We start from the raw sequence: 26,467 nt of genomic DNA on the forward strand, positions 1-26,467 counted from the left end.
TCTTCCGCAGCTGGGGACCGCGTCCCCTCTGTCTGTCCAGGACCCGCGTCCTTGTCCGCGGAGCTCACCCCAAATGCCGCCTCCTCGGCTTCTCCAGTTAGGATTCGCTCCTCATTTATCTCTGTTCTTGTAGCATTTTCTTACATGTTTCTTTCACATTATGTAAAACCTGCATCCGATTTGCCTATTCACTTTCCTTCTCTAACACACGGCCGTGAACTTCTGGAGGTCAGGAGCCGCGTCATAATCACGTCCGTTTCCCCTGGGCCAAGCACTGGGCCAGGTGCTCAGAAGAGCTTCATAATCGTGTGTTCAACTGAATCGAATGCACACCAGCCAGTCTGGTCCTCTCTTGGAAGCAGCATTAGCCATGGAATTCAGTCCCAGACCAATCGTGCTTAAGTCGGGGAGAAACTCAAGATGATCAGGTGTCTGCTGAGCTTTTGGTCTTCTCTCCAGGCTTCCCCACCCCATCATCTGGGCACCAGCCCAGCCTTTATTAAGCTCACTTCTTCTTTCCCAAAATTTGCTAGGGATCATTTGGACCCAAGTTAAAGTGGGCCCTGATACCTACCCCAGATTTGGTGGTCTGGAGGGTTTGGTGGTAAATGATTGCCAGAGACTTTGATATACCTCTGTTTTACTGGCAGAAGGGCAAACAGACTTGTTCTAGCAATGAAATGAATTTCTCAGTTGAAATATGGAAGCTGCTTTTTCTTTTCTTTTGAGATGTCCAAGTTCAGTAGAGCCATTTTGTAGCACTCAGCTGTGACGGATCGTGGATGTCCCATAAGACCCTGCCTTCCCAGTGCTGTTACACCAGGTCAAAATGCTCTTTTTAAAAAAAAAAAAAAAAAATTATTTATTTACTTATTTGGCTGCACCGGGTCTTCGTTGCAGCATATGGGCTCTTAGTTGCGGCATGCGGGATCTAGTTCCCTGACCAGGGATCAAACCCAGGCCCCCTGCACTGGGAGTGTGGAGTCTTAACCACTGGACCACCAGGGAAGTCTCAAAATGCTCTTGTTGGTAAAACACAAGCCTGCCCCAAGGCTATTGCTCTGAGCAGGGTGCCCCTGAGCTAGCATCACTGACAAACCATACTCCTGTCTCTGACTAGTTGTACCGTCTACCCACAGCCGGCTTCTTCCTCATTCTTGGAGCAGGTGACCAGCCCGATGTCTGATGTCCGTCAGCTGCTGTCTTTTCCAGAGAAGCAACGTGGCACAGCCCTGGCGTGTCTTTGTTTGCTTAGAGCTGGGATATCTGAGTGGTGGTGGCGGGAGACCCAGGGTGGTAGGAAGCTCATTCCCAGCGTGGGGATAATGGCCCTCCAGCAGAAGAATCCTTGCGGGAAGCAGGAACCGGTTTGGGGCATATTTTCATCTTAGGGATGCAGGTGGGAACACAGAACATGCAAGTGTGCTGAAGCTCATCAATTAAGGAAGTGGCAGTGCCAGCATCGTGATGCGAAACTGTGCTCTTCCCACCACTGAACCCCAGGGAGACTATCTGACCTCACCTCTTGACCCAGATGCAGCACGAACCGACCAGTTCTTATCTGGGAGCATCCGCTGCCTTTACACATTTCAGCAAAGATAGCCTGACACAAGTATTAATGCGACCTTTGATTAAGCCGAGGGATGATATGACATGTAGATTTTTCACAATCTGCCTAGCAAAGCGGTACTTGGCACACAGCAGCGGGTGCAAGAATGCTTCTGGACTTTTCAGGGGCTGGTGGCAGTATGCTAAAGAGATTGTTTGGCCCTGTTTTAAACATAAAAATACGTGGACAGTGCACAAGAGGAAAACAAAAGGCTGCACAGAGTCCTAAGCTCACAAATCTGGAACTGCCTACAGCCCTCTGGTGAGCATTTCTAGGAAAAAAAGAAAACCAAAGGGTGTTCCCCTTTAAGGCAAATCCGCTGCAGCCCTGCAGCTGGTTTCTGAGAGCCCTGACTCAGGACACTCTGTGTTTAGGCCCTGATAAGTCATCCGTTTGGATAATTTTCTATACATGGAGTCGGAGGTCATGGAGAACGGATGTGTCTTTGTTCTCCAAACACTGCCCTGGGAGGCTTCCCCAGCTGGCTGCCGGCGTCCCGGGCTGTGTGGGGATCCTTTCATCACCCGGGCAAGGACTGGCGGACCCCCAGGCCGGGCGCCCGGGCCGCGGGGACGGGCTCAAGAAGAGGGCCGCAGGGGCCAAGGGGCGAGGAGAGGTGCGGAGCGCACGTGGGCAGGCTCATGGTGCACCCCTCCACCCTTTTGTTCCAGGTTCTAGAAGTGTTTGCTAATCAGCAATTAAAGTTTTGTACGGCACAGAAGAGCATGATTCCAAAGTCTGTATATGGGTGCTTTAAGGAAAGAAAACATGACACCCCAAGCTAGAAAAAAGCCCAACAGGCCAACGAAGTAGAACAGAGAGCAAGCGACAGGCGCAGCTGAGCTGCCTCCCCGCCCTCCCCGCGCGGCGCAGCAGTCCTCCTCGGGCTCATCAGGCATGCGCCTCCGAGGGCGCTGATTGGCGGAGGGGGCGGTGGGCGGGGCAGAGCCGCAGAGAGCGAGTACTTGGAGGCGGGGGTGGGGGGGTGGGGTGGGGAGGAGAAGTGAGAGCCTGGGGCTGTAGGGCGGTGGGCGCTGATTGGTGGTAGTGGCTGAGAAGGAGGAGGTGGGCGTGGCTGGGCGCGCCGGCGGGCTCTGATTGGCGGTAGTGGCGGGGGCCGGCTCCTTCCTGGGCCTGAGGAGGAGGAGGAGGAGGAGGAGGGGGAGAGGGAGGGGGCGGGAGAGCCTGGGGCGGCGGACTCTGATTGGCGGTAGTGGCGGAGGGCCGGGCGGGGCGGCAGGTGCTGATTGGCAGTAGTGGCTGGGGGCGGGGCGGGGCGGGGCTGCCCGGGGCTGGTCCTCGCAGGCAGGAGGAGGAGGAGGAGGAGGAGGGAGCGCTGGGCCCCCGGCCGCCGTGGCCGGCTCGGCCTGCCCTTTGTGCCCGCAGCCCGCGCCCCGTGCCGATGGCCGCTGCGCCGGGCTTCCCGACCGCTCGCGCCCGCAGACGGACCTAACCCCGCGCGCCTGGGATGCGCCGGGGATGCGCGTCCTCCGGCCCTGCTGCTCCTCGCGGCTGGGCGCCGGGCGATGGAGCTGAGCATGAAGAAGTTCACCGTGCGCAGGTTCTTCTCCGTGTACCTGCGCAAGAAGTCGCGCTCCAAGAGCTCCAGTCTTAGCCGACTCGAGGTAAATGCCCTAGCCTCTGAGCGCGCAGGTACCCAGGTCCCCGCCGCGACCTGCAGGATGCTGCGGGTCTTGGGGCCATACATCCCGAACCCTTTCCTATTGTCACATGCACGGTCACCCTGAGATCCATGTCAGGGAGTTAAAGTTGAAAGCTGGTCCGGTTTTCCTAAAACGGAACGTTATTGTTGGGACTTACTGATAACTGGACCGGTCCTCGGGTCCTCAACAGGGACTAAACTTTGCCCCCATTGAATTTCTAACTAATTTTGTTACACGCTCTGCGCAGGGTTTGGGGTAGTCACCCTGGGTGCCCACAGGGGTGCTCCGGGTGGGGAGGGCTTTTCAGCCCGTGTCGCTCGCTGTGGCACCTCAGAAGTCCCAAGTACAGAACCTGCCTAGCCCCACCCTAGACTGGTGTTGATCGGGTTTATTTGCCTTGACCCAGAGCCACACAGATACTACCATGTAGTGTAGGTTGTTCGTGTATTTGAAATCAGTGTAGAATTGACAAAAAGGGATTTTTTTTTTTTAAAAAAAGGCAGCAACACAATTTACTTGGACCAGTCTGAAACGGTGCTCAGTAGTAAAGTGCCTGATGCAATATCTCTGCAGCTCGGGGTTTGATATAGATTCGTCCCGAAAGCCAGAGGACCCTGAAAATAGTGTCCTTTTCTCGGGTCCTGCATCATGTCATGTTCAGGTTTCCAAGTCATCTGTGGACGGTTCTCTAATGTGTTTTGTATTTCAACAATCACATCTTATTCTCTTCATCCCAGTGTCCAGAGTACATGGTTGAATCTATAGATGACCTAACTGTGAAGCATGTTTAAGTAAAAAAAAAAAAAAAAAAGAAAAAGACATTGTGGGGTTTGGGGGGAGGGGGTGGGAGGTGATGACACAGCCTAGAGATTTCTTTTGACATTGCTCTCGCCTGTGCCACAAGGCTGGCACCTATGGAGGTTTTGATGTGTTTTTTTCTAACGAAGTCAAATCAATTGGAACAATGTCACATTTTTCATCTTGAGTTTCTTTGTCCTGGCTGCCATGATATTAGATACAGGCATGGGTTCTGCAACAATTAAGAGGGCTTTAGGGAAAGCTCAGGCATAGACATGAAAGCAACAGGGAATTACTTGTTTAGAAAGTTTCTGTTATGATATCACTAAATCAGAATTTTAAGAACTAGGTTAGGTTTCTGAGGGTAAAACATATCTTTCAAACAAATACAACTATTCATTAAATTGTGGAGGAGGGCTTTCTTTAAACCTCATGCTGACAGAGATGAAGCATAAGTTCATTGAGATAAGTCATTTTCCTGGGTCTCAGGCACTCAAAAAACGAAAGTGGACAAGAATAGAAACTCAGGAAGTATTCACCTTTATACCTAGTATGTCTTTATTCATCGGAATGCCAAGTTTATTATTCAGCGCCTTGTCTCCTTCCATTTATTGTCCTTGTCAAGGCGAGGCAGTAAAGTCCCGGAGTCGTTTAAGAAGAGGGGCATAAACGCTGGCAAAGCCGTGGAGTCAGGAGTCCTCTCGGCACGATATACTCACCTCTGGTGTTCTGGTTCGGCAAGGAGAACCGGGTTGTGGAAGTGCCTCAAAAAAATATATAATAGGAACCAAGTGTTGCTTAGAAACGATGTTGCTTCAATGTGAAAATAAAATTTCTGTATACAAAATAAAACTATAAATAAACCATCAGCTATGCAGAAGGTCAAGCCGACGAGGAAGAAATGTAGTCTGTCAGCATGTGGTCAGTGAGCACTTGTCTGACCCAGGTGCTTGTGCTGGGGGCTGGACAGAAGGTCTGATAAAGATGCCCAGCACTGATAACAGTGCTCTGTTCTTTGCAGATGCTCTCAGCAGCTGCTTGCAGTTGATACTTGTGAAAATCCAGGTAGACATGTGTTACTCTCCTCATTCTACTGCTAGGGAGGAAAAACCCTGAGAACAAAACCTGAGAATCATGCTGAAAACCGAACAACGAATTCACTCTGCAAGTGTTTACTGAGAACCTCCTATGTGTGCAGCTCTTTTCTGGGCATTGTAGGCCCAAAAAATATAAGACGGAGCAGCCCTGGCCTCATGGCGCCCCCACCTAGTGGGGGATCGAATGAGTGACTGACTGACCAGTGCTTCAGTCCAGTAAATTCCATGTTCCTGCCCGGCTACCTTCCATCATTTCCCAAAGAAGCCTGTCTATTCGTTTGTATAGTCAGAGCAGATTATAGACCAAGAAGCACTCACCAAACATTGTGAAAATTAGGAGGCAGGTTTGTCAATAATTTGAGGTTGAGAAGTAGGACATATAAAGTACTTAACAGGGATATGTATGTAGTCCTCTGTTTGGACTAATGGAAAAGAGAACTCATTTTGTAAAAAGAATCGTGGTTATTTTTAAACTCTTTCTGTGAAATTTATATTTTAAAATATACACAGAGACTTTGAAAATTTTTGTTTTCTTTACATTCAAAATCTAGTGATATTAACAGGAAAGTAACAGTACTTACTTTAAGGTTGAAACAGTATCATCTTTGTCAAAAAGGCTTTTAGGGAGAGGCCTAGTGTTTCACACTCGCTTTTAAATTTGACTTGACCCTCCGATCTAGAACTCAGCATTTGGTCAACTCTAACCACCAGAGAAGCCAGGTTGTTTGATCAGATTTGGAATCAGTTTATGAATTACAGCTTAAATGTTTTTACAGTGTATCAGCATTGCAGCAGCTGAGACGGCTAGATCTTGGACTCTGACAAGGATGATTTTGGGGGTTTCTAAAGGCAACTTGGAGGTCTTGCACAGATTTCTATGCGCATGGCCTAGAGTGGTTTCAGGGCTCAGCGTCTGCCAGACCCTCACCCCCGAGAAAGCTCTGATATCAGGTCATTGACAACATTGCCTGAGAGCCATAGTACCTCTAGAAGGTGTAACCATTGCCTCATCTAACTGTCCATTTCATTCATAGATGAGAAAATGGGGCCCAGGGAAGCAAAATGACTTGCTTATGCTCCTAAAGTGTTTGACAGGGAGTTCTTTACTATAAGAGCATGCACTGTTTATTATTAATTTTAGCCATTTCAGGTTGCGTGGTTATTGGCGTTTACCAAGTATTAGATGATGCCTGAATGAAGGCTGTTACAAGCTTTAAAAGAAAACGACTCTAGGGGCTATTTTGGAATGTGCTTCGTAACCTAAAGTTATTCTAGAAAACCTTTTCTGGAAGTTAGAAAGTTCCAGGTGAATTGGGGCTTTGTGTCAGGTTTATTGAAATTGGATTCTCACTTTTACCTCTCACAGCAGGGCAGTTCCTTAAGCTCCCTAAGCCTCAGTTTTCTCCACTGTGAAATGGGGATGGTAGTAGTTCCTGCCTCTCGGGGTTAGTATGAGGGGTCTGAGCCACCATATGTAAAGGCTTAATGCGGAGCCTGGGTGATAAAATCAATAATCAGTCATTGTTAGCTATGGACACTGATAAAATCTTTCCCGGGTTCACTGATATTTTTCATGTTGTTCAGTGTCTGCTGGTTCTGTCTGAAGCTGAGGTTGCCCCTTCGGCCTGCGGAGCCCATGGCTCGTGCTGTCTCCCAGCCTGGTAATTAATTAATCGTTGAGGCGCCCTTGCTGAGTGCCTTGGGGAAGAATAGGCAGAGATCAATCCTCCCAGGCTGGATTCCAGCCTGTTTCATTCGATAGGACTGGCCCCATTTGCTAAGATGACAGCCCCAGTCCGTCTTCTGGCTGGGGTGGTGATAGTCCTTTTCCTTATCTTGCCTGTCACCCTGGGATCCGAGAATGCATTACAGTGCAGGTCCTGGAGCCGCGGCACCCAGAGCTCAGGCTGCTTCTAGAGTCAGGACCTGCGCCAGCGTCAATGTCCTGACTTCGCAGAGCTTTGGGAAGGAAGCCCGCCTCCTCATTCTTCAGTAGCCCGGGAGAACCTCCAAAGTGTGAGCCAACTCCAGAGCCTAGCCTTGGGGCTGGGGAAGGTTGAGAGAGGTTGGCCAGGAAAGGCTTGGGAGGAAATATTGGGTTTCAGCTAGTGAAAAGTGATACTGTTTACTTGGGGTAAGATTTATCTACCAATCCGCTAAACGTATCGATACTCAGTGTCGGTTCATGTATCTACCAATCTGCTAAACGTATCAGTACTCAGTGTCGGTTCATTTAGGGAACGCTTCTTTTGCTTGAGGTTATCACCGAAGACGGGAAGTTGGTTCTCTTTGTTTACCTATCATTTCATCTGGTTTTGACATTTTTACTGAAAGACAGTTGCGGGTGAGTGAGAAGGACAAAAGACAAGTCCTCTCTCTGGGGTATTGATAGTGGTAAACTGTTGAGTGGAGAGGGATTTCATCTATTTATTAGCCCAGTTATCTACACACTCAGACTTTTTAGTGTATACCATGTGCATTGTGCAAAGCAGTTGAGATATAAAGGTCTGATCCCTGCCCTCAGTGAACTTAACATCTAGTGAGAGAGAGAGGCAGAGACGTAAATGGAAGCCCGCTATGTAGGGTGTAAGTCCTGTGAAATTATTGGCATCATTGGAGTTCAGGGGTCTGATTACATCAATTGTCAATCTGTTCCGATTTCCAGCGCTTACAGATAATCAGGCATTATCTATGTGCACATGTGCACACATGAGTATATTTTAATTGCTTACCCCTTTTTAAAGGAAGCATGGTATCCTAATAAATTAAATGTTAAGGGACTCTTAGCAAATAGAGCCGTGTTGGCTCCGGTCATGAAAAAAAGAAAAAGAAAGAAAACTTCCTGGAAAGTTAAACATTCAAGCTTATTCTTGGTCCTGCACTGGTAACTTCTTGATATTGGGAGGTTTCCAGGAAAACCATTTCTAATTAAAAATAATTTACAGGTAATTTCAGTAAATGCACCCGAAGAAATCCTGTGTTAATCCTGATTTTGCTGGGCTTTTGGATAGCAATAACAACACCAAAAAGTCAGAGAAGACCACGAGAAATAGTCCATTTTAGTGAATACTTAACTTGCTTATTGTTTTGCCTATTTATGCTTTGTTCTGTTTTGAAGACACTAGACTTAATTCCTTATTGGTGGTCTGCCTTATCTTTGCAATTTCATTACATACTTTTCTCTCCTTAACATCCAAGAAAACTCCCCAAAGTACTGTTTTTTATTTAAAAATATGTGAAAAGACAACCCAAAATATTACTCACCCCCCCTTTTTTTTTTTTGCGGAACGCGGGCCTCTCGCTGCTGTGGCCTCTCCCGTTGCGGAGCGCAGGCTCCGGACGCACAGGCTCAGCGGCCACGGCTCACGGGCCCAGCCGCTCCGCGGCATGTGGGATCCTCCTGGACCGGGGCACGAACCCGTGTCCCCTGCATCGGCAGGCGGACTCCCAACAACTGCGCCACCAGGGAAGCCCATACTTCACCCCTTTTTTTAAAAAATTATTTTATTCAAGTATACTTGATTTACATTGTTGTGTTAATTTCTGCTGTACAGCAAAGTGATTCAGTTATACACATATATACATTCTTTTTCATGTTCTTTTCCATTATGGTTTATCCCAGGATATTGAGTATAGTTCCCTGTGCTCTACAGTTGGACTTCGTTGTTTATCCATTCTATATATAATCGTTTGCATCTGCTAATCCCAAACTCCCAATCCATCCCTCCCTCACCCCTTCCCCCTTGGCAACCACAAGTCTGTTCTCTCTGTCTGTGAGTCTGTTTCATAGATTCACCCTTTTTCTCTCCACCTCTTTGACCTATTCATTCTGAGAGTCTTCCACCACACACCCCGGTGCAGCAAAGACTCTTTATGTATATTTTTCATGCATTCCGAAGTACAGGAATAAACTGAAATCACACTGAGTGAAAACGGGAATATCTGATGTCCACATCATCTGACTTGCTGCTTCCCCAGGATTTCGCTCTGTTTCTTGCATGCTGGGTGGGCGATTTCCTAGCTGTGTCAAGTTTATAAGTGGGTAGGAGGCGTCGGAACCCTGAGGCAGGGAGAGAGCAGGGGCTTGGGCAGGAGGTGAAGAGTGAGCCTGTGAGCCGGGGATCAGTCAGTGCAGGGCTCCAGTGGGGAGCGCTCCTTCCAAATGGAGGGAGACTGGGGGTGAGCTTGTTCTGTATGAAATCCAGTTGGTAACCAGCAGTTTAGCCAGAAATGCTCTTCATCTTTGGTCCAAGCTTCTGTGCTTGTTAAGTAAGTGAAGCCGGTGCAGCACTAAAAGCATTGTCTAGAATGCTCTGCCTTTATTTCCGATGACGCTGGGTTCTGTTGTGTTGTATTTTTCCCCCAGCGTCATATGTTTGCTGATATATTTTCACTGGTAAAAGCTATTAAATTAAAGTCAAGTAGGAATTATCAACAAATAGTCTGTTAAGCTACAGTGTGATTTAATCAAGCAAATGGCTCAGACACAAATGTATTCAGTATAAAATATCGTTCATCGTATCTGATTTGCAGCTGTGTAGGAAGCCTTTCCTGCTGATGAGTTGGCTAAGGAGACGTAATGGCGGTGCAGCTATGCTTAAACCTGGGAACCTGCCCCCCGGGCTATGGGGGTGACTGCAGTGGCCGCATCACCGTGGTTGGTCACCGAGTGGGCAAGAGCCAGTGTTTGGAACCACCGAGATGCGCACTGACAAAGCTCTCCTCCCTCAAACTTTAGCCCGGCTCCCCGGCCCCTCTTTGCACCTCGGCCGGACCTTGGGCTTCTCTGTCATCCTTGCAGGGCCTGCAAAACCCGGTTTAGCAAGAATTCTGCTGAGTTGATTTAGAGAGCACCCCGATCCATCCTCGGCCTTTGATCACCTCTATATCTGGTCCAGTTCCCCATCCCCACATCCCCAGGTGAGATGAGATGACCCTGACCTGCCTTCAGCTCAGTTTAGAAGGAACTGCCCTCCTCCACCGCCCCGCACCTGCCCCTTGCTGCAGATCCCCACATGTCCTTCTTGTGTGGGGTCCGAGCTCCATCTCTTACCCCTGCGGCAAGCCCCGCTGCAGTGGTCCCTTGAATAAAGTCTTCCTCACCATCTTTAACAAGTGCCAGAATAATTTTTCTCGAGCAGTACCTATTATTAGTAGTAATTTGCATGTGTTCCTTGAGATCTCTTAACGGGGGTCCCAGGAACAGCACTGATCAGAGAGCCCTACTTGATTCCGACCAGCAAACAGCAGCCTATCTTTCTCCACGAGCTTTGGTTTGCAAAGGTCCCTAGGGTCTGCAGGCCGCCCTCCCCCTAAGAGCCCCAAGATTCTGTCCCCGTGGGCCAGGCAGAGGTGTTTTCCCCCTCGCCCTGCATTGGGCCCCCTTCCCCGGCCCAGGGCTCCCATGCTCCCTCCACTGGATGTGCCCGGATCTGCTGTTCTCCTGGCCCTGGGCACTTCCCTCTTCTGCTGTCAGCCCCACCAGGCCACTCCATGCTTTTGAGCTCCTGTCTCCTCAGCTACAAAACAGGGATTGCCCCGTGATAATGCTGTGTCCTCAGGTTATTAAATGCGTAGAAGGTGAAATGCGCCTGGTCAGGGAAGAGTTCGCCCTTGGCATTCTGTGATGTCACACAAATAAGCTGGCTTTGATTGGACCCCGTCTGGAAAGGGGTGTGCACTACGTTATGGGGGAAGAAGGCTTTTCCTCCTCTGCCAGCCTCCTCACCCTCACGCTTCTGAGGACTCATCTGTTTCAAGTTAGTACTGTCACCACGGAGCTAGCTTTCCTAGGTTGTAGCTACGCTGAGCTTCCTGGGAGTGACGCTCTCATCCATGTTGCTGTCACTTTAAACATAATTCATGGAAACAGCAGCTCTTGTAAAGCAGAGAGGTTCATGCTGTTCCTCGTGTCAGCCCTGTAGCCAGGGGCTGAGGAACCGGTAGAAATGACCTGGCTTCTTAGGGAGAAGAACTGCTTTTTCTTTTGGCTAGTCTACTCTCCTATGTTAAATTAATAAGATTCAAAAACACAAATCAGAGGAGTGTTTACTTTGTTGGCCTGCATGTTTCCTCCTGTTGCCCAAGAAAAGAAGGTTCTGAATAAGACTGAAAAGCTCTGAAAAATCTGCCTCACACGCTGGGGTGATCTGTGTGCCGTATCATCAGTCTTGGGGTTTTCGGGTGGATATTAGCCAGACCTCGAGTCCGGGACCTCTCTGACGTGTCTGTGCAGTCAACGTAAGCCGTGACATTCTTTGAGTCGGGACACCGAGGCCACACCAGGCTGCCCGAGGTGGCTTTTACTCCTTAAAACGTGCGGTCAGATCTTTAAGGAAAAGGGATGGAGGGATTTACTTTGAAAGACTCTCTTTTGGAATGCCTACGGTGGAAATGCTCTAGTGACTACCTAGGAAATCGCTCATTCAGGTCCCAATTTTAACACTTTTGGCCCAGGATAATTGCAAACTTTCCACGACTAAGGAAAGTTAGTTATATTATCTAATATAATATTATATTAGATATAATATTAACCTCCAGATATATATTTAACATGCAAAATATAGTGTGGACAATCAAAATACAGTGTGGACTTTCTAAGAATGAAAAATTAAGAAAGCTTCTTATTCTGAAAAGTGAGTAGAACGCAGATCGGAGAAGGTGCTCTGGAGAGCCTTGGCGGGAGGGAGGCTGGGGGTGCAGGTGGGGAGGGCAGCGGCAGAGAGGAGCTGCAAGAGCTGGGCGGCTGGGCGGGCTCTGTGTGCCCCGAGACCCCGAAGCTGAGCGTGCAAGGGGGCCACAGGGGACAGGCACTCTTGCCTTTTGACTTGCTACAGTGACACTGTTTGGTTGACTTTGAAGATAAAGTAAAGAAAAAAAACCCAGAAAAACCAGAAAGGAGCACTTCCTTTTAGAACACCTTCGGCTTCTTGCATCCTGCTTAGTTTGTAATCAGGTTAGGGAACAGGGCAGACGGGCTGCTGGAACAAGGTAGCGATTACTGCTCCCTGCCTTCACCCCAGAAAACCCCAAGAAGCAGCGTGAGGTTGGGCGTGACTTTTGTATTTCTAGATCTCAGCAAAAAAGAGAAGGCGTGAATTTTTTTTTATATATACTTATATTCTTAATAGGATTCCCCTTCTTCATTCTCTCTCTTTTTTTAAAAAATAAATTTATTTATATATTTATTTACTTTTTGGCTGTGTTGTCTTCGTTGCTGCGTGCGGGCTTTCTCTAGTTGCATTGAGTGGGGGCTACTCTTCGTTGCGGTGCGCAGGCTTCTTGTTGCGGTGGCTTCTCTTGCTGCGGAGCACGGGCTCTAGGCGCGCGGGCTTCAGTAGTTGTGGCACGTGAGCTCAGTAGTTGTGGCTCGTGGGCTCAGTAGTTGTGGCTCGTGGGCTCTAGAGCGCAGGCTCAGTAGTTGTGGTGCACGGGCTTAGTTGCTCCACGGCATGTGGGATCTCCCCAGACCAGGGCTCGAACCCGTGTCCCCTGCTTGGGCAGGCAGATTCTTAACCACTGCGCCACCAGGGAAGCCCCTGAAGGCATGAATTTTGATGTGTGACTCAATTAAGACTTTGCAGAATCCACCCCGACAGAGATGTGAATAAAAATGTTGAACCTGGTCAGAAGATGATGAAGCCCATCTGTGAAGGGTTGGCGTGCAGGACAGCTGGGGTACTTAGAGCCCGTCTTACGCCTCCATCAGCGTGTCCCACTTTCTTCTTGACTCGTTGTTGAGGTTCGCCACAGTGGAACTCCAGCAGTGGGTGTGAGGAAGTGAGGCTGATTTGTCAGAATGAACCGGCTGTAGTTGTTGTGTACGTGCACGAGGATGGGGTTTATGCTCAGCGGGGGGACGGACATTTGCCAATGCCTCCACTTCCCACCCAGCTGAGTGAGCTCGCAGAGCCCCTGTCCCCCTCCGTGAGACCCCTCCTTCCCTCCCCCCAGCCCGTTCCATCTGCGGCCGCCCCTCCGTGCCCTCCCTCCTGTGACGCCTGCCACTCAGGCACATGGCAGCCCACACCCATCCGCCTGCTTCCATTCCCAGCCTCCCCCTTGGCTCTGAGCTGACCCATGGCTTAGATTCAGGGCCATCACTTTCTTCCGAAGATTCTGGCCTGCGGCACTTGGATTTGGACGGGGGGGGGGGGTCTGTGGGAATTGGGGAGGAGTATTCATTGCCGTGTGGCCCAGGGTGGCGTGGAGCCCGCTGCCAGAGTCGGAGCCTGCCAGGGCGGTTCGTGTTCATCACACCCCATCTCCAGAGGAGGGTGCTGGGCAGAGAAGCCACTAGAAGAGTTCCTCCCGGTGGCTTGGGCTCTGTCACCCATTTCCGTCAAGTTCTGGGTTTAAGGAAGTTCACTGAATCACAGACCATCCCGCGGGGCCAGGCCGGGTCCGGGAGCTGCGCGCTGCCTCCGCTGTTGGGGAGATACCCCTGTCCTCTCTGAGGGCATCCTCAGTGTGGACACCGCCCGCACCTCTGCGCGAGCTCCGAGCCTCGCCTCGTTGCTGTGCGTGAATTTGCACGAAACCTTCTTTAGCCAGCTTGTGGCTGGTCTGGGACACGTCAGGCTTGGCTCCGGTGGCTCTGTGTCCAGGGACAGCTGTGGGTGGCTGTCGGGACCCTTGCCCTGCTGTGTCCCGCGCGCGTGTTCTCTGTGGTGCGCGCCTTCTGGGTCAACGCGTGAGAAGTCTGTGGAGGTCTTTTCGGAACTTCCGTCTTAGGTATTAACTGAACATTCACCGTGTGCCTGGCAGTTATCTGTAGGACTTGCGTTTAGAGGGTTAAAAAGTAGAAAGAAATGGCCTTGACCTAAGACTAGTTGTGGCGAACTAAAACCTCTGTAGAAGTGAAGTAACTAAGAAGCGGTTACAAAAGCTCACGCCCGCTTGAGGTAGACCCACAAACTGCAAGTCTGCTGTTTGGCATTTAAAAGCTTCCATAGAAGGAATGTCTCATCTACATTCACAGTATAGCTGAGAGAGTGTCACCTGCAGGAGAAAGTATGGAAAAGCCAAAGAAATCATTTTCCTTACTTAAAAAATTGTCAGTAAAATATCTTCGAAGGGTGAAAACTGTCAACATTTTAAAAGCAAATTCAGAAATTTCAAAATGTTTGAATACTAGCAATTTTTAAAAACTGAAAAACGGTAAAAGTCAAGGGGGCTTTTATTTTAAAAGCCGGTGCTTACAGAGGAATAGGGTTAATTCCAGGAAGATGGCTTTTATGACATCTTGAAGCAATTTCTAGTCAAATTTAAAAGCTTTTGACTTCCTAACGTTGAGTTTTGTGATGCGCGATTTCAGTTTAAAGCCTACCAGCCCACGACTGTGCCCTGGAGAGGGAGTGGAGTGCCCTCATCTCAGGAGGAGCCCGGTTCTCTGAAGGATTCCCTCTGTGCGTGGGACCTCGGACCCCTTCCTTAGGGACACAGCGGCCGGCTGGGCGCCCTCTGCTCCCAGCGCCACACCTGGGCTCGCAGCCCACGGAGCACGTGAGCCTGCGCCCCTGTAGGAAGGCCCTGGCGTGCCCCACCTGCGGCCCCCCAAACCCTGTACCTGGCGGGCCGATTGCTGTGCTCCGCTCCGCCGTCCTGGGCGTGTGGCCCAGGCCGAGGCAGGAGCAAGACAAGGCCAGCCGGCCTCCGGGGGCCCCGGGAGCAGGTGCCCGAAAGCCCAGGGTCCAGTTTGTCTTCCTGGCGTCTCCGGCCCTGAGCAGCCCCCAGCCCTGAGCAGGAGCTCCACCCACCCCGTGGGGAGTGTGGCTGAGCCGACCCCGCTCAGGAAACAGGGGTGCCTTGCTGGTCGCTGGCTGTGCAGGGGGTTAGCCTTTGCCAGTGCCGTGTGGCTATTTCTCCCACCTTGGCTTCACCCCTCACCCTGACCTGCACCACAGCCAGCTAGGTTGTTCCTGCCTGTGACACAAGCGGCCGGTGGGGTCAGAGGAGACCCCACGCTTCTGTCGCTGCTCAGCCACTTAGTACCTGTGTGACGTGGGCAGGTGGCCAGCTAACCCTTCCTGAGGCTCAGTTTCCTCCTCTGAAAATTGGTACAATACCTGCCTGCAGGGATCTAGCCAGGAATAGATGGAATGGCCTGTCCAGGGGCCCCGGCGGGCACTTAGTTAAAACAAAAACAACTCCATGTTTCCCATTACACTGCAATCTGTTTACGACACTCAGTCCTAGCTTCCTGCAGCACAGCTTCTAGTCTGTACACCAGCCTCAGGGACCCGCACGCTGGCCTCAGGGTCCCGCACGCTGGTCACTGGGTCCCACACACCAGTCTCAGGGACCGGCACACCAGTCTCAGGGACCGGCACGCCGGCCTCAGGGTCCCGCACGCCGGTCACTGGGTCCCGCACACCGGTCTCGGGTCCTGCATACCAGCGGCAGCCAGACATGCTGCAGTCAGGGGGTTTATTAAATACAACATCAGAAGCATTAGTAAAAAATTACAAATGCCACTTCAAGTGAAGGGTTCCAGGCAGAGGCACTCACATTTCAGGACTGGACTTTTTCCTGACTACTAAATCAAACTTCCCTTCCAACCTAGAAAATTCAGGTGCATGCTTTTCACTAAAGGCTTGAAATATAAGGAAGGGTTCTGAAAATTTAATACAAATGGACGGCTCCATTCCCTGTGGCTAAGCCTTCTCTCTGAGCCCTGATAACACCAAACTGCTACTTAGTTTTGAAAGGTAATAGAGGAGTGGGACTGGAGGAGAGAGAAGGGGGGAAACAGGGAAGGGAAGAGGAGGGGGAGGATGAGTGAAAGAAACAGGGAGAAGCCAGCAGCAGAGGCCATGAGGGAGCAGGGACAGGCGGGACAGACACAGAAAGGCAGATGCATTGAGGAGGAGCGGGACTGGCATTGAGGAGATTTGAGGCGGCCGCTTAGGGCAAAACACCAGAATGTGGGAAGCAGTTACATGCAAACTGTAGAGTCTGGCCGCCCTCACCCCCCGAGCGTGAGAGCAGCACACGCCTAGCCCGGTAATAGACCGAGTGTCACCTGTGGCCTCCCCGAAGTTGTTTCTGGCTAAATTAGTCATAGGGTTAGACACAGTCAAGAGGGAAGGGTCAGCGAGCTGCCAGCAGGGATCCTAGACAGAGCTCCTCCCTCTGGTGCCCTTGCCCTGTTTGTAGCTGAGGCACAAGGCGTGGGAAGTTCCAGAACATGAACCTGGGGTGAAGGCTGCATTCCTGTAGGGGACCCAGAAGCGTGTGAGAGGAGCTAGGATTCGGGATTCCGCCAATGCGCTGGTAGGGAGCAGATGACCGAGGTACCAGAAATACTGGAGTCGCGGATTCCTTGCTTATGTCATACCTGGTGGACACGGCAGGACAGGACCGGGAATCTCCAGGCCCTTCTTGGGGGACAGCCGAAGACATCCCTCCTGCCGCCCCAAGCCCTCCCTGAGACGAGTGGGCAGAGCCTGGCATCCAGGGCTGGAACAGCAAAGGGAAACTGTAGGAGAAAGCAGACAGGATTTGGAAAGGGGCCTTGGGCACAAAGTCATGTGCTTCGCGGATTCACAGTGCCTCTCGTGCAGTTAGCAAATGCAGCAGGTAGGGAGAGCAAGGTGGCCCTGCTCTCAGCGGATGCTTGTACGTAGGTGACTGGCTGCCCGTGCCAGCCCCCCACCCCCTCTCGAGATCCACGTTTGTGCCTTCCCCCCAGCCCAGCGGGGACATCCCTGGCCCACTGGTGGGGCAAGATGAGTTTTGAAAACGATGAAAGCTTTATGGAAATGTAGGAAGGTACTGTACTGTCATGCACACAACAGTGGAAAACTTTTCTTAGGAGCCCACAGGACTGATTTTAAGAGTTTTTACAATGTCTGTGATGAAAGAATCCAGAATGGCAACTTACAAGTGTTTGTTTCGCTTCCCGAATTCTTCGTAACCAGCGTATTCTATGAATGTCACTCTTTTACAGTCTTATGTCAGCATCAGCAACTCACCTTTGTGTCTGAAAAGACATGGTTATCCGTAATTACCGTTCAGGTGCATTTCATGTTTCCAAGACACACATCTGCCACTGAAGTAGTGACAGATACTCTCACTCCCAGAGCTCTTCCATCTGGGAGAAAAAAAGTAGAGACAAAATCAGGATTAAAATGACTATTATTTTTCCAGCCAATAGGTCTTTCATGCACTTTATAGGTTTTAAGGTGAAGGGGTCTGAACCATTTGAAAACTAAATAATACAAGTTTTCTTTCTCGGCAAAGACAAGTTTGAAATATTCACTTTGACAACCTGGAGATTAAAATGATCAGCTCTCTATAAATATTTAAGTTTTTATGTACATATGTTTTTAACTATATGCGTGTGTGTGTGTGTGTGTGTATGAGTGCACACACTGCATGTGGCGGTTTCCTGGCCACGGTGATTAGCTCAGAGTTGAGCGTGCGGTCCAAGACAGTCAAAATGGGATGTAACTTGGGACCTTTGCTCGTCGGCTGTGGAGGAACAAGGAGGCGTGGAGCCTGGGAGCTTTCTGAGACCAGGAGGTTACCCAGCCTACAGAGCAGCCAACACAGAGAGGAGAGCAGAGCCAAGAAAACCGTAGAGAAATGAGGTTGGAGCCTTGATCAGCCCATGCCTGAAGTCCTTATTACTTTGGGACATTTTGGTTACGTGATCGAACCACTTCCACTTATTGTTTAAGCCAGTTTGCTTTGGGTTTTCTCTTACGCAAATAGAATCGTCCCAATACACTTACTATCTAATTAACTCTTTACTAGAACCCTAAAAATTAGTACAATTATATTCTTTTCATAGATGAGGCAACTATATTAAAAGATCAAATAACTTGACTGAGGTCGTCCTGATAGTAAGTGGGGAATCAAGTATCAAACTTGGTTCTATTTGCCTCCAAACCTTGTGCCTTTAACCACTGTGATATATACTAGACCTAAAGTAACACATTTAGACCAGATAATTCTGTTCTATTCACACTGGCCAGGAAATTGCTCTCCTGAAGATGTTTTCTGTCTAAAAAAAATCACAAGGGGATTTGCTTACAGGTTATACATTGTGTTTAAGGTTCGGGCTGCCTTGTAGCAGGTGCCTGGTGTACCTAGGTGCTCAGTTAAAATAAGTGGTGAAGGAGTGAGCGTGTGAATACTTCCTGGCCCTCTCCCGGGGGACCCGAGAGCTCAGTGGGACCGGCCCCTCCAGGTCCAGGGTTCCAGATGCCATAAAACACAGTTCTGTTGTTACCTTTATAATTGCAGAAGAGGCATGTCCCCATCTTCCTTTTTGCTCACCTTTTGTGTCCCGAGGTAAAGGTCCCAGTGAGAGGCAGGATGAGGAAAGTACAAGTGAGTCTTGTACTTGTCCGCAGAGGTCGTTACAGCCTGTTGGCATCTCTGCCTGGGGGCTGGGTTCTGCTGATGCATTTGTGCTGTTGGTTCATTTGGATGAAGGGACATATGTGGTATATTTAATAGTTTTGCAAATGTAGATAGAACTCTGCCAGATGGCTGTCAGTGAAGAATAGGGACGTGTCGTCATAGGATAATAACATACATTATTTGGAAAATATAATAATACCTTTAAATTTATGTTTCAAAACATAGTAGAAAGACTTTTTTTCAGATTTTCCAGTTTAATTGAGATGGCAAATTGGGAACATTAAAATTAAATTTTTTTATTCGTTAAAAAACTGATGTGTTTTTTAAAATTGATTTTACTGAAGTATAGTTGATTTACAATGTTGTATTCATTTCTGCTGTACAGCAAAGTGATTAAGTTATAATATTATTATATGTTTGTAATTATATGTACATTATTATATATAATATATATATTATATATATTATATGTATATATATTTGTATATATATACAATCTTTTTCATATTCTTTTCCGTTATGGTTTATCACAAGGTATTGAATATAGTTCTCTGTGCTAAAAACTGAAATGTATTATTTTATGTTTGCAGTCATTCTTTCAGTGTGTTTAGTGGGTCTAAGAATACTTTTGTTCCTTTTCTGTCTACTTTTCTTTGTCACAACTATCTCCAGTCTAAAATCTAGACTATGTAAATAATAATTTAAAGAAATAAGGATTCAAAACAAGATAGAAGTGGTATTGATTCTAGAAAGAGTATTTTGTTTATTATACTTAATTTCCTGCTCTTAAAATTATTCAGCCATATAACTATGTAAAAATGGATATGCATATATTCATTTTATAGAATACATTTTGTGAAAACACTGTAACATTGTTTTCTTTGCCATTATTTTTCATATACTTTTATATCCAAATTTTTGCCAACACTACCTTTTAACTGTAGTGGTCACATTTTGATAAATTGCTAGAAAGAATTTGTTATATAAAACAATGTACAAAACTATGATATATAAGATAAAGACTCGTGAGCAGGCAGCCTTTTCTACCCTGGAAGTATCCACAAACTTTGTACTCAGTGCATTTCTAAGTGTTTGGCATCATGGAACGTGTAACCTAATTGCATAGGAGTTTATCTTTTTTAACCGTCATGAGTTCTTTCCTTTGAATTGCGTCCTTGATTTTTGCTTATAAATGATGGACAGCTAATTCCTTCAGAATTCAGGAAATTCACATTAATTTCCTGCGCCTCGCTCTGCCACCAGTGTCTGTGTTGGTTTGATTATCTTTTTATTCACAGGGATGAAAAAGAGAGAGCCTTTTCATTTTCTTCCATGGTGGTGTCATACTGCTTGATTGGAGAATAATGACTTGCTTTCATACATTTATTAAATGATAAGCCACACCCTGTAGTAGCTGCCTTCACGCTCACAGAGCCATTTCAGAAGACCTTTTTTTACGTGGTATTTACCAGTAAATATTGCTGTTTCTAGCAAGCTACTTAGTAGTGGAAGATATTGTGTTGAAATAAATAGCAAGAGATATAGTAAGGAGAAGGGAGTGGAGAAGTAAATTAAAACAAGAAAAAAAAGAGTAAGAAGGATAGAAAAAGAGAACAAGAATAAGTGATTTAAAGCTACTAAATTCTCTTTATCTTGAAAGAGTGTAGACGGATATTATCTGATTACATGAGTATTCTAGTTTGTGAATTCCCCATTTCCAAGTAAGTACAAATTAACAAAATATACTTGGCAGTAAAACTTCTCTGAATAAAATTAAGCTTTTGATCATTCAGAATGTACTTTATGATGTTTCCATATTCCTAGGTCATCAATATAAATATCCAACATTGTGGTCCAGCACCGTAGCTATAACCATACCGTAGTATCATAGAAAAACGATGGAATCATTTGATCTAACGGTCAAGCAGCTCAGCGGTCCTTTCTGTAATTACCCTGATAGTAAATTTGAATCAAGGTTTTCCCATTTGTCTATTACACTGGAACGCTGTTTTCAAACAGCGTTTGAACTGCAGTACATGAAACAGATTTTGAAGAAGAGCCACTTTGGTTGCAAGGGGATGAGAGGGTCTTGGCCTCCCTGTGGCCTCCCCCCTCCCCCATCGATCTGTGGCCAGATCACAGGACCCCAGGGTCCCAGAGAACCCCAGTTTGAAAAGCAACCAGTCTAGACAAGCAACTAGATAGCAGCCTTGTCCCCTTTATTGTCTCTGCACATTAGTCCTAGAGCGAAGTTGACAGAACAGCCTGCTCTCTTCTCTCCAAATGTCAGCAGAGGCCAGGTTGGCTTTGGGCTGACCCTACTGTATATTCCTGAAGTTGTGCTTCAGAGTCAGTCCCCCATCCTAAATTGTTTAGTTATTCACGTTTAGTTCATTTTTCTCTTTCATAAAAGTTCTGTTTTTAAAAAATGTCCTTAGCGTCCTGGTTGTTTGGATCTGGGAATAAACATGACTTTACGTCTAACTGTGTATCAGCTGTGGAAGACACAGAATAAACACCCCCATCCGAGAGAGGGGCCACAACTGAGAAGGTCTCTGCTCACAGAGCAGGGCTGGAAAGGGGTCAGGGAGCCTTCTGTCAGGCTCGTGGGGAGAAGTCCTCAGACCCTTTTACCAAGCTCTGCAGGGTGGCCTCTATCTGTGCGGGATCCAGGGACAATGCTTTCATATATGCCTTTTAGATCTAAACGGTAAGCAAAACGTTATGTTTTCCCCGAGACTCAAAAGTTACTCCCGCTTTCATCTCCCTCACAGACGGAAATAATTCCGCATCTGTAGCTGGAAATTCTGGATGGGGATTTTTTTTCTTCCGTGTACTGATAGACTGTTAAATTAGATGTAAGAATTTTGAGCCAAACATTTTTGTATTTTTGTAGAACCCAATTGGATTAAGTTTTCTTGGATATAGAGATACTTCTTGTTACCACATACAATTAAAGTTATCCAACTTCTAAACTGTGTGGTTGCTTTATACCATTGTTAAGGGAGGGTTGTCTATACCCTGGAAACTCTGTTTCCAAAATGTGTTAAATGCCCATCCTAAATTCTCTTGCACTGTCAGTAAGCAAATATCCTGGGAGACAGCCCATCATACATTCAGCCGATATCTCCTGGGTGTGTGTGGGGGGGCTGTCTTTGTGAAAAATTCCAAAAATTTTCCTGAGAACTGACGCAGAATTAAAATCAGATACATGAGAAGCGTGGACGCTGCTTTGTTTCTTAATGTGCACTTTCATCGAAGGTACCAAGAAAGTTCTCCTTTGAATCACCTCAGTAGTTGTTCTGTCCTAAGTTCCCTTGAATACTATGACTTTTTTCTTGTTTCTGTAAACAGCTTTATGAGATCTAGTTCACATACCACGCAATTCACCCCTTTGAAGCGTACAGTGCCAAGGTGTATTCACAGAGCTGTACAACCATCAGCACAATCTCGAACTTTTTCATCACCCCAACATAAACTCTGGACCCATTGCCCATGACCCTCCATTTCTCCATCCACTGCCCCTCCTTCCAACAGCCCAAGCTAACTGCTAATCGCTTTTAATCGCTATAGGTTGGCCTGTTCTGCACATTTTATATAAATGGAATCATAGAATAGGTGGTGTTTTGTGACTGGCTTCATTCATTTATCACAGTGTGTCCACGGTTCATCCGTGCTGTAGCAGATATTTCTCTTGAGCACCAAATACTCCACTGCGTGGACATAGCACATATTATTATCCAGGAATCAGCTGATAGACATTTAGGTTGTTTCCACTATTTGGCTATTGTGACGAAAGCTGGTGTGAACATTTGTGAACAGGTTTTTGTGTGGACATATGTTTTCATTTCTCTTGGGTAGATACCTAGGACTGGAATTGCCGGGTCACATGGTAACTCTATGTTTAAGCTTTTGAGGAACCTCCAGACTTTTCCAGAGTGGTTGCAGCACTTTACGTTCCCAGCAGCAGTGATCGAGGGGTCCAGTTTCTCACCAGCACTCGTTACTGCTCACCTTTTTGATTAGAGCCATCCTGGTGGGTGTGAAGTGGTGTCTCACTGTGGTTTTGGGTTGTGTTGCCTGATGACTAGTGGTATTGGCATCTTTTCATGTGTTTATTGGCCACATCTTCCTTGGAGAAATATCTATTCAGATCACCTTTTTTAAATAGTAGGTGATTTTTGAATTATTGAGTTGTAAGAGTTGTTTTTTTATATTCTGGATACAAGTCCCTTACCAGCTATATTATTTGCAAATATTTTCCCCCATTTTGTGGGTTGTGTTTTCGTTTTCTTGATGGTATCATTTGCGGCATAAGTGCCATGACTTCTTTGTTAACCCCATCATCCCACCATGATTTGCAGTCACTTTCAAGGCCCTTTCCAACCCTGCTTGGACATCCAGATTTCCAGATGGGTGTTGTGTCCAGGATATATCTTTTTTTTTTAACCTCTTTATCGAAGTATAATTGCTTTACAGTGGTGTGTTCGTTTCTGCTTTATAACTAAGTGAATCAGTTATACATATACATATGTTCCCATATCTCTTCCCTCTTGCGTCTCCCTCCCTCCCACCCTCCCTGTCCCATCCCTCTAGGTGGTCACAGAGCACCAAGCTGATCTCCCTGTGCTATGCGGCTGCTTCCCACTAGCTATCGGTTTTACATTTGGTAGTGTATATATGTCCATGTCACTCTCTCACTTTGTCCCAGCTTACCCTCCCCACTCCCCGTGTCCTCAAGTCCGTTCTCTAGAAGGTCTGCGTCCCTATTCCCGTCCCGCCCCTATGGGACATATCTTTGAAGAATTGAATTCACAGGGCCACTTGATTTTCTCATGTGATAAAGCAAGGAAGGCAAGGGAGACCCTTAGCTTGGGTTCCCCACTGTGAACAGGTAGGCGTATTTCAAAGGAATCCATTTTAACTCCTACAAGTACTCAGGTCTATGGGTCTCAAAAGAAATCGGGTACAGTTGGCTGAAATCTGATCTATTTATTCTTGTACTGCATCCACCATCTTGTTTTCCAATGGGCAGGAATTGCTGAAACCACAACCCAGGGCTGTAGCTATAACAAAAGAGGATTGAAGAATCTCATGTGTGGAGTCTGCCTCGCTCCCGTCCCATCCCAGTGCAAGGGTAGCCTTGCACTGGCTTTGCTTTCTTGTAAACGCTAATCAAGGTTTTGAACCTGCAGTAGGGAATCAGGACCCAGAGGCCAATGATCTGATAACAGGTGGTGATTTTGCGCCTTAGGCTAAATTCGTATCAGCCTGCAAAGTAAAAAGCTTTCTATTTGGGTTGTCATGTCTTTGGCAGGATAAAGCCTTTATATCTCACCCATTGATCATATATTTTCATTTCAGGCCTTATTACCACAGAAAGCAATCTTTGGGTTTGCTCTTTTCAGTAAAATGTGTATGCTATTTTTATTTTATGTCACCTTTAGAACATCTCAGCTGAATGCATAACAGGGAGTGTATGGGTGTTTCTGCCTGCATTTCTATCTCAAACGCCTACCCCACAGCCCTTTCACAGTTAGAATCATAGCCTGCATGTTCATTTGTTGCTATAATGTCATATCAAATTTTAAGTGCCTAGAGAGAAAGCATGATATTTTAAAACTTAAATAGGAAAATCTACTAGAAACTTACAAAGATAAATTCTGATATTTTAATTGGATTAAGCCTAAACAAGCAAGTTTAAGTTCCAAGCCAGAACTTTAGGACCCCGCATTTCATCTTGTTTTCAAGGCTAAGTGATGACCCAAGGGTTGCCTTTTAAGTGGCGTATAATCGAATTAAGGAGACAAGAGTAATATTCTTGCAGTAATTATGAATGCTGTAAGATTTTGTCACATGCATGGCATAAATTACCTGTCATAAATCCACTATTGTAAATCAACCGTAAGACCTTAGGGTTTGCGAAGAAAGAGAAGTCTCTGCGGGCGGAGCTCTTCATTGATGTAATGAACTCATGTCCGTTGACCCTGGGCACCAGGACCCGAATGCAGATGACTTGTTGCAGGTTGCAGCTTCCACCCAGCCGGAATCTCTAGAGAACGTCTGATTGGGGGGAGGTTTTAGGAGAGGCACAGAGGGGGTAGGATGGCGAATGTGAGAGTGGACGGGTGCTCCGAGGGAGGACACCACGCCGGTGAAGCCCCTGGTGGAGCTGGTAGGGGAGCAGCCGCGGGGAGCCTGTGTGCACAGCCCCGGCCGGCGCCCGTTAGGTGGGGCGGGCTTGCGCGGGCCTCTTTGTGGTCTGGAGTAACGTGAACCATTGCTTTGCTGAAGGAATCTCCGCGTTTCTTAGTGGTTGGCTTCCTCAGGCCCCAGATGCACTGTGCTCTAAGCAGCCTCCATATTTATGGGGTTTTTTTACATCTTTATTGGAGTATAATTGCTTTACAATGGTGTTAGTTTCTGCTTTATAACAAAGTGAATCAGTTATACATATACAAATGTTCCCATATCTCTTCCCTCTTGCGTCTCCCTCCCTCCCACCCTCCCTATCCCACCCCTCCAGGTGGTCACAGAGCACCGAGCTCATCTCCCTGTGCTATGTGGCTGCTTCCCACTCATATTTATGTTTGATCCTCACGACAGCCCCGCGATGTAAGTGCTTTTATTCACTTGCCCTGCAGGTGAGGCCGTGAAGGTATCAAATGATTCCGTGACTGGCTGAAGGTCCGCGGGACCACGCGTGCGTCCCAGCCTCACCTGCAGCTCAGCTGGCGCCAGCCCAGAAGGCCTTCCCACCCTGTCTGACAGAAGTCTGCTGTTTGCACGCTAGTTGAGGTAGCTCAGGACGAGTTCAGCCCCTCTCGCAGGGAGCCGTGGGCCCCTGTGGACAGTATTAAATGTGGAGTTCGTCCCTTTATTTTCTGCTGGCTTTTTCCTTTTTCCTTTTTTTTTTTTTTTTTTTGAGTTTTCCACAAGCTCATTCCAACACCCCCAGATAGGTCACATAAGCAAACCTCTGTTGGGGGAAAGTTTTAAGAAGAAAGTAAGACATTTTTCTACTTTTTATTAGTGCACTGTGATGTTCCCATTTAAGTAAACTCTGAAACTTCGAAACACTGATTTTAAAGCCGTTGTCTCCTAGACCATTTGTCCGAATCTCACCTCGATGCCACAGTGTCTGCAGGGGAAAGTATCAGTACACGTGTCTTCTGAAACACTGTTGCTCACAGTGAAAACTTTAAATTGGAACAGTCTCCTGCTTGGGAATGTTTCCATGGAGGGTTAGTAAGAACAGAGCTTTTAGAAATGTTTTCATTATCACTTGTTTTTAAATATTTTGGCGTCTCATTCCTCTTACTCTGCAGGCCTTCGCCTTTTTCCTTAGTGACCTTTAGGAGGGGCAGGCGTGGGCCCGGCTGGAGAAGTTCTCAGCTACGGCCGCACCCCATCCCGCGTGGACACGTGGCGCTCGCCCAGTCTCTGCCGGCAGCAGCATCGGCTGCCAGCTTGGTGGCTGTTGGGGGAGGGGTCTTTGCATCCTCCACCAGCCCTGACCTTCCGCCCTGCTGCTCAGGACCGGGGGGCTCATTTGGTGCACCTGGGCCCGCCCCCTCCAAGGCTCTGCGCTACTGAGGGTCCTTTGTGATGCCTGTGACTTTGCTCACCTGGCACCTGGGTCAGCTTGAACTTGCCATCTTTCCTGGCACTCTGCCAGGGAAAGTGGGGAAAACCACCGTTCAAATCCTCCCCACGACCTCTCAGGAACCCCAGTGTCTCACAGGAGAGCTCTCTACCCAGGCGTCCTCGGGACGCCCCAACGCCGATCCCATTTCGAGCCAGAAGCAGCATCGCAGAGCCCACGTGTGACCCAGCCCCGTGTTCCTGGCGGATGACGGACTGGAAGGAGGGCGTCACCCCGCTCCCATAGCTGTGCCGCCGCCCCGCCCCACCCCACCCCGTGCTCC

The 26,467-nt window shown here is 47.8% G+C and overlaps 1 protein-coding gene across 1 annotated transcript in view; it reads left to right on the forward strand.

Moving 5' to 3' along the window:
• Positions 1-3,107: 3,107 nt before the first annotated feature.
• Positions 3,108-26,467, forward strand: part of RPS6KA2 (ribosomal protein S6 kinase A2) — a gene marked incomplete at its 3' end in the record, with an annotated part of 158,609 nt that continues 135,249 nt past the window's right edge. The window contains exon 1 of the mRNA XM_082855962.1: positions 3,108-3,234. Coding sequence (XP_082712088.1) covers positions 3,136-3,234 — 99 coding nt within the window. The 5' untranslated portion in view covers positions 3,108-3,135. The remainder of the gene's footprint in view (positions 3,235-26,467) is intronic.

Source organism: Leucopleurus acutus (genome assembly GCF_964270905.1).
Source record: "Leucopleurus acutus genome assembly, chromosome: 15".
NCBI lineage: Eukaryota > Metazoa > Chordata > Mammalia > Artiodactyla > Delphinidae > Leucopleurus > Leucopleurus acutus.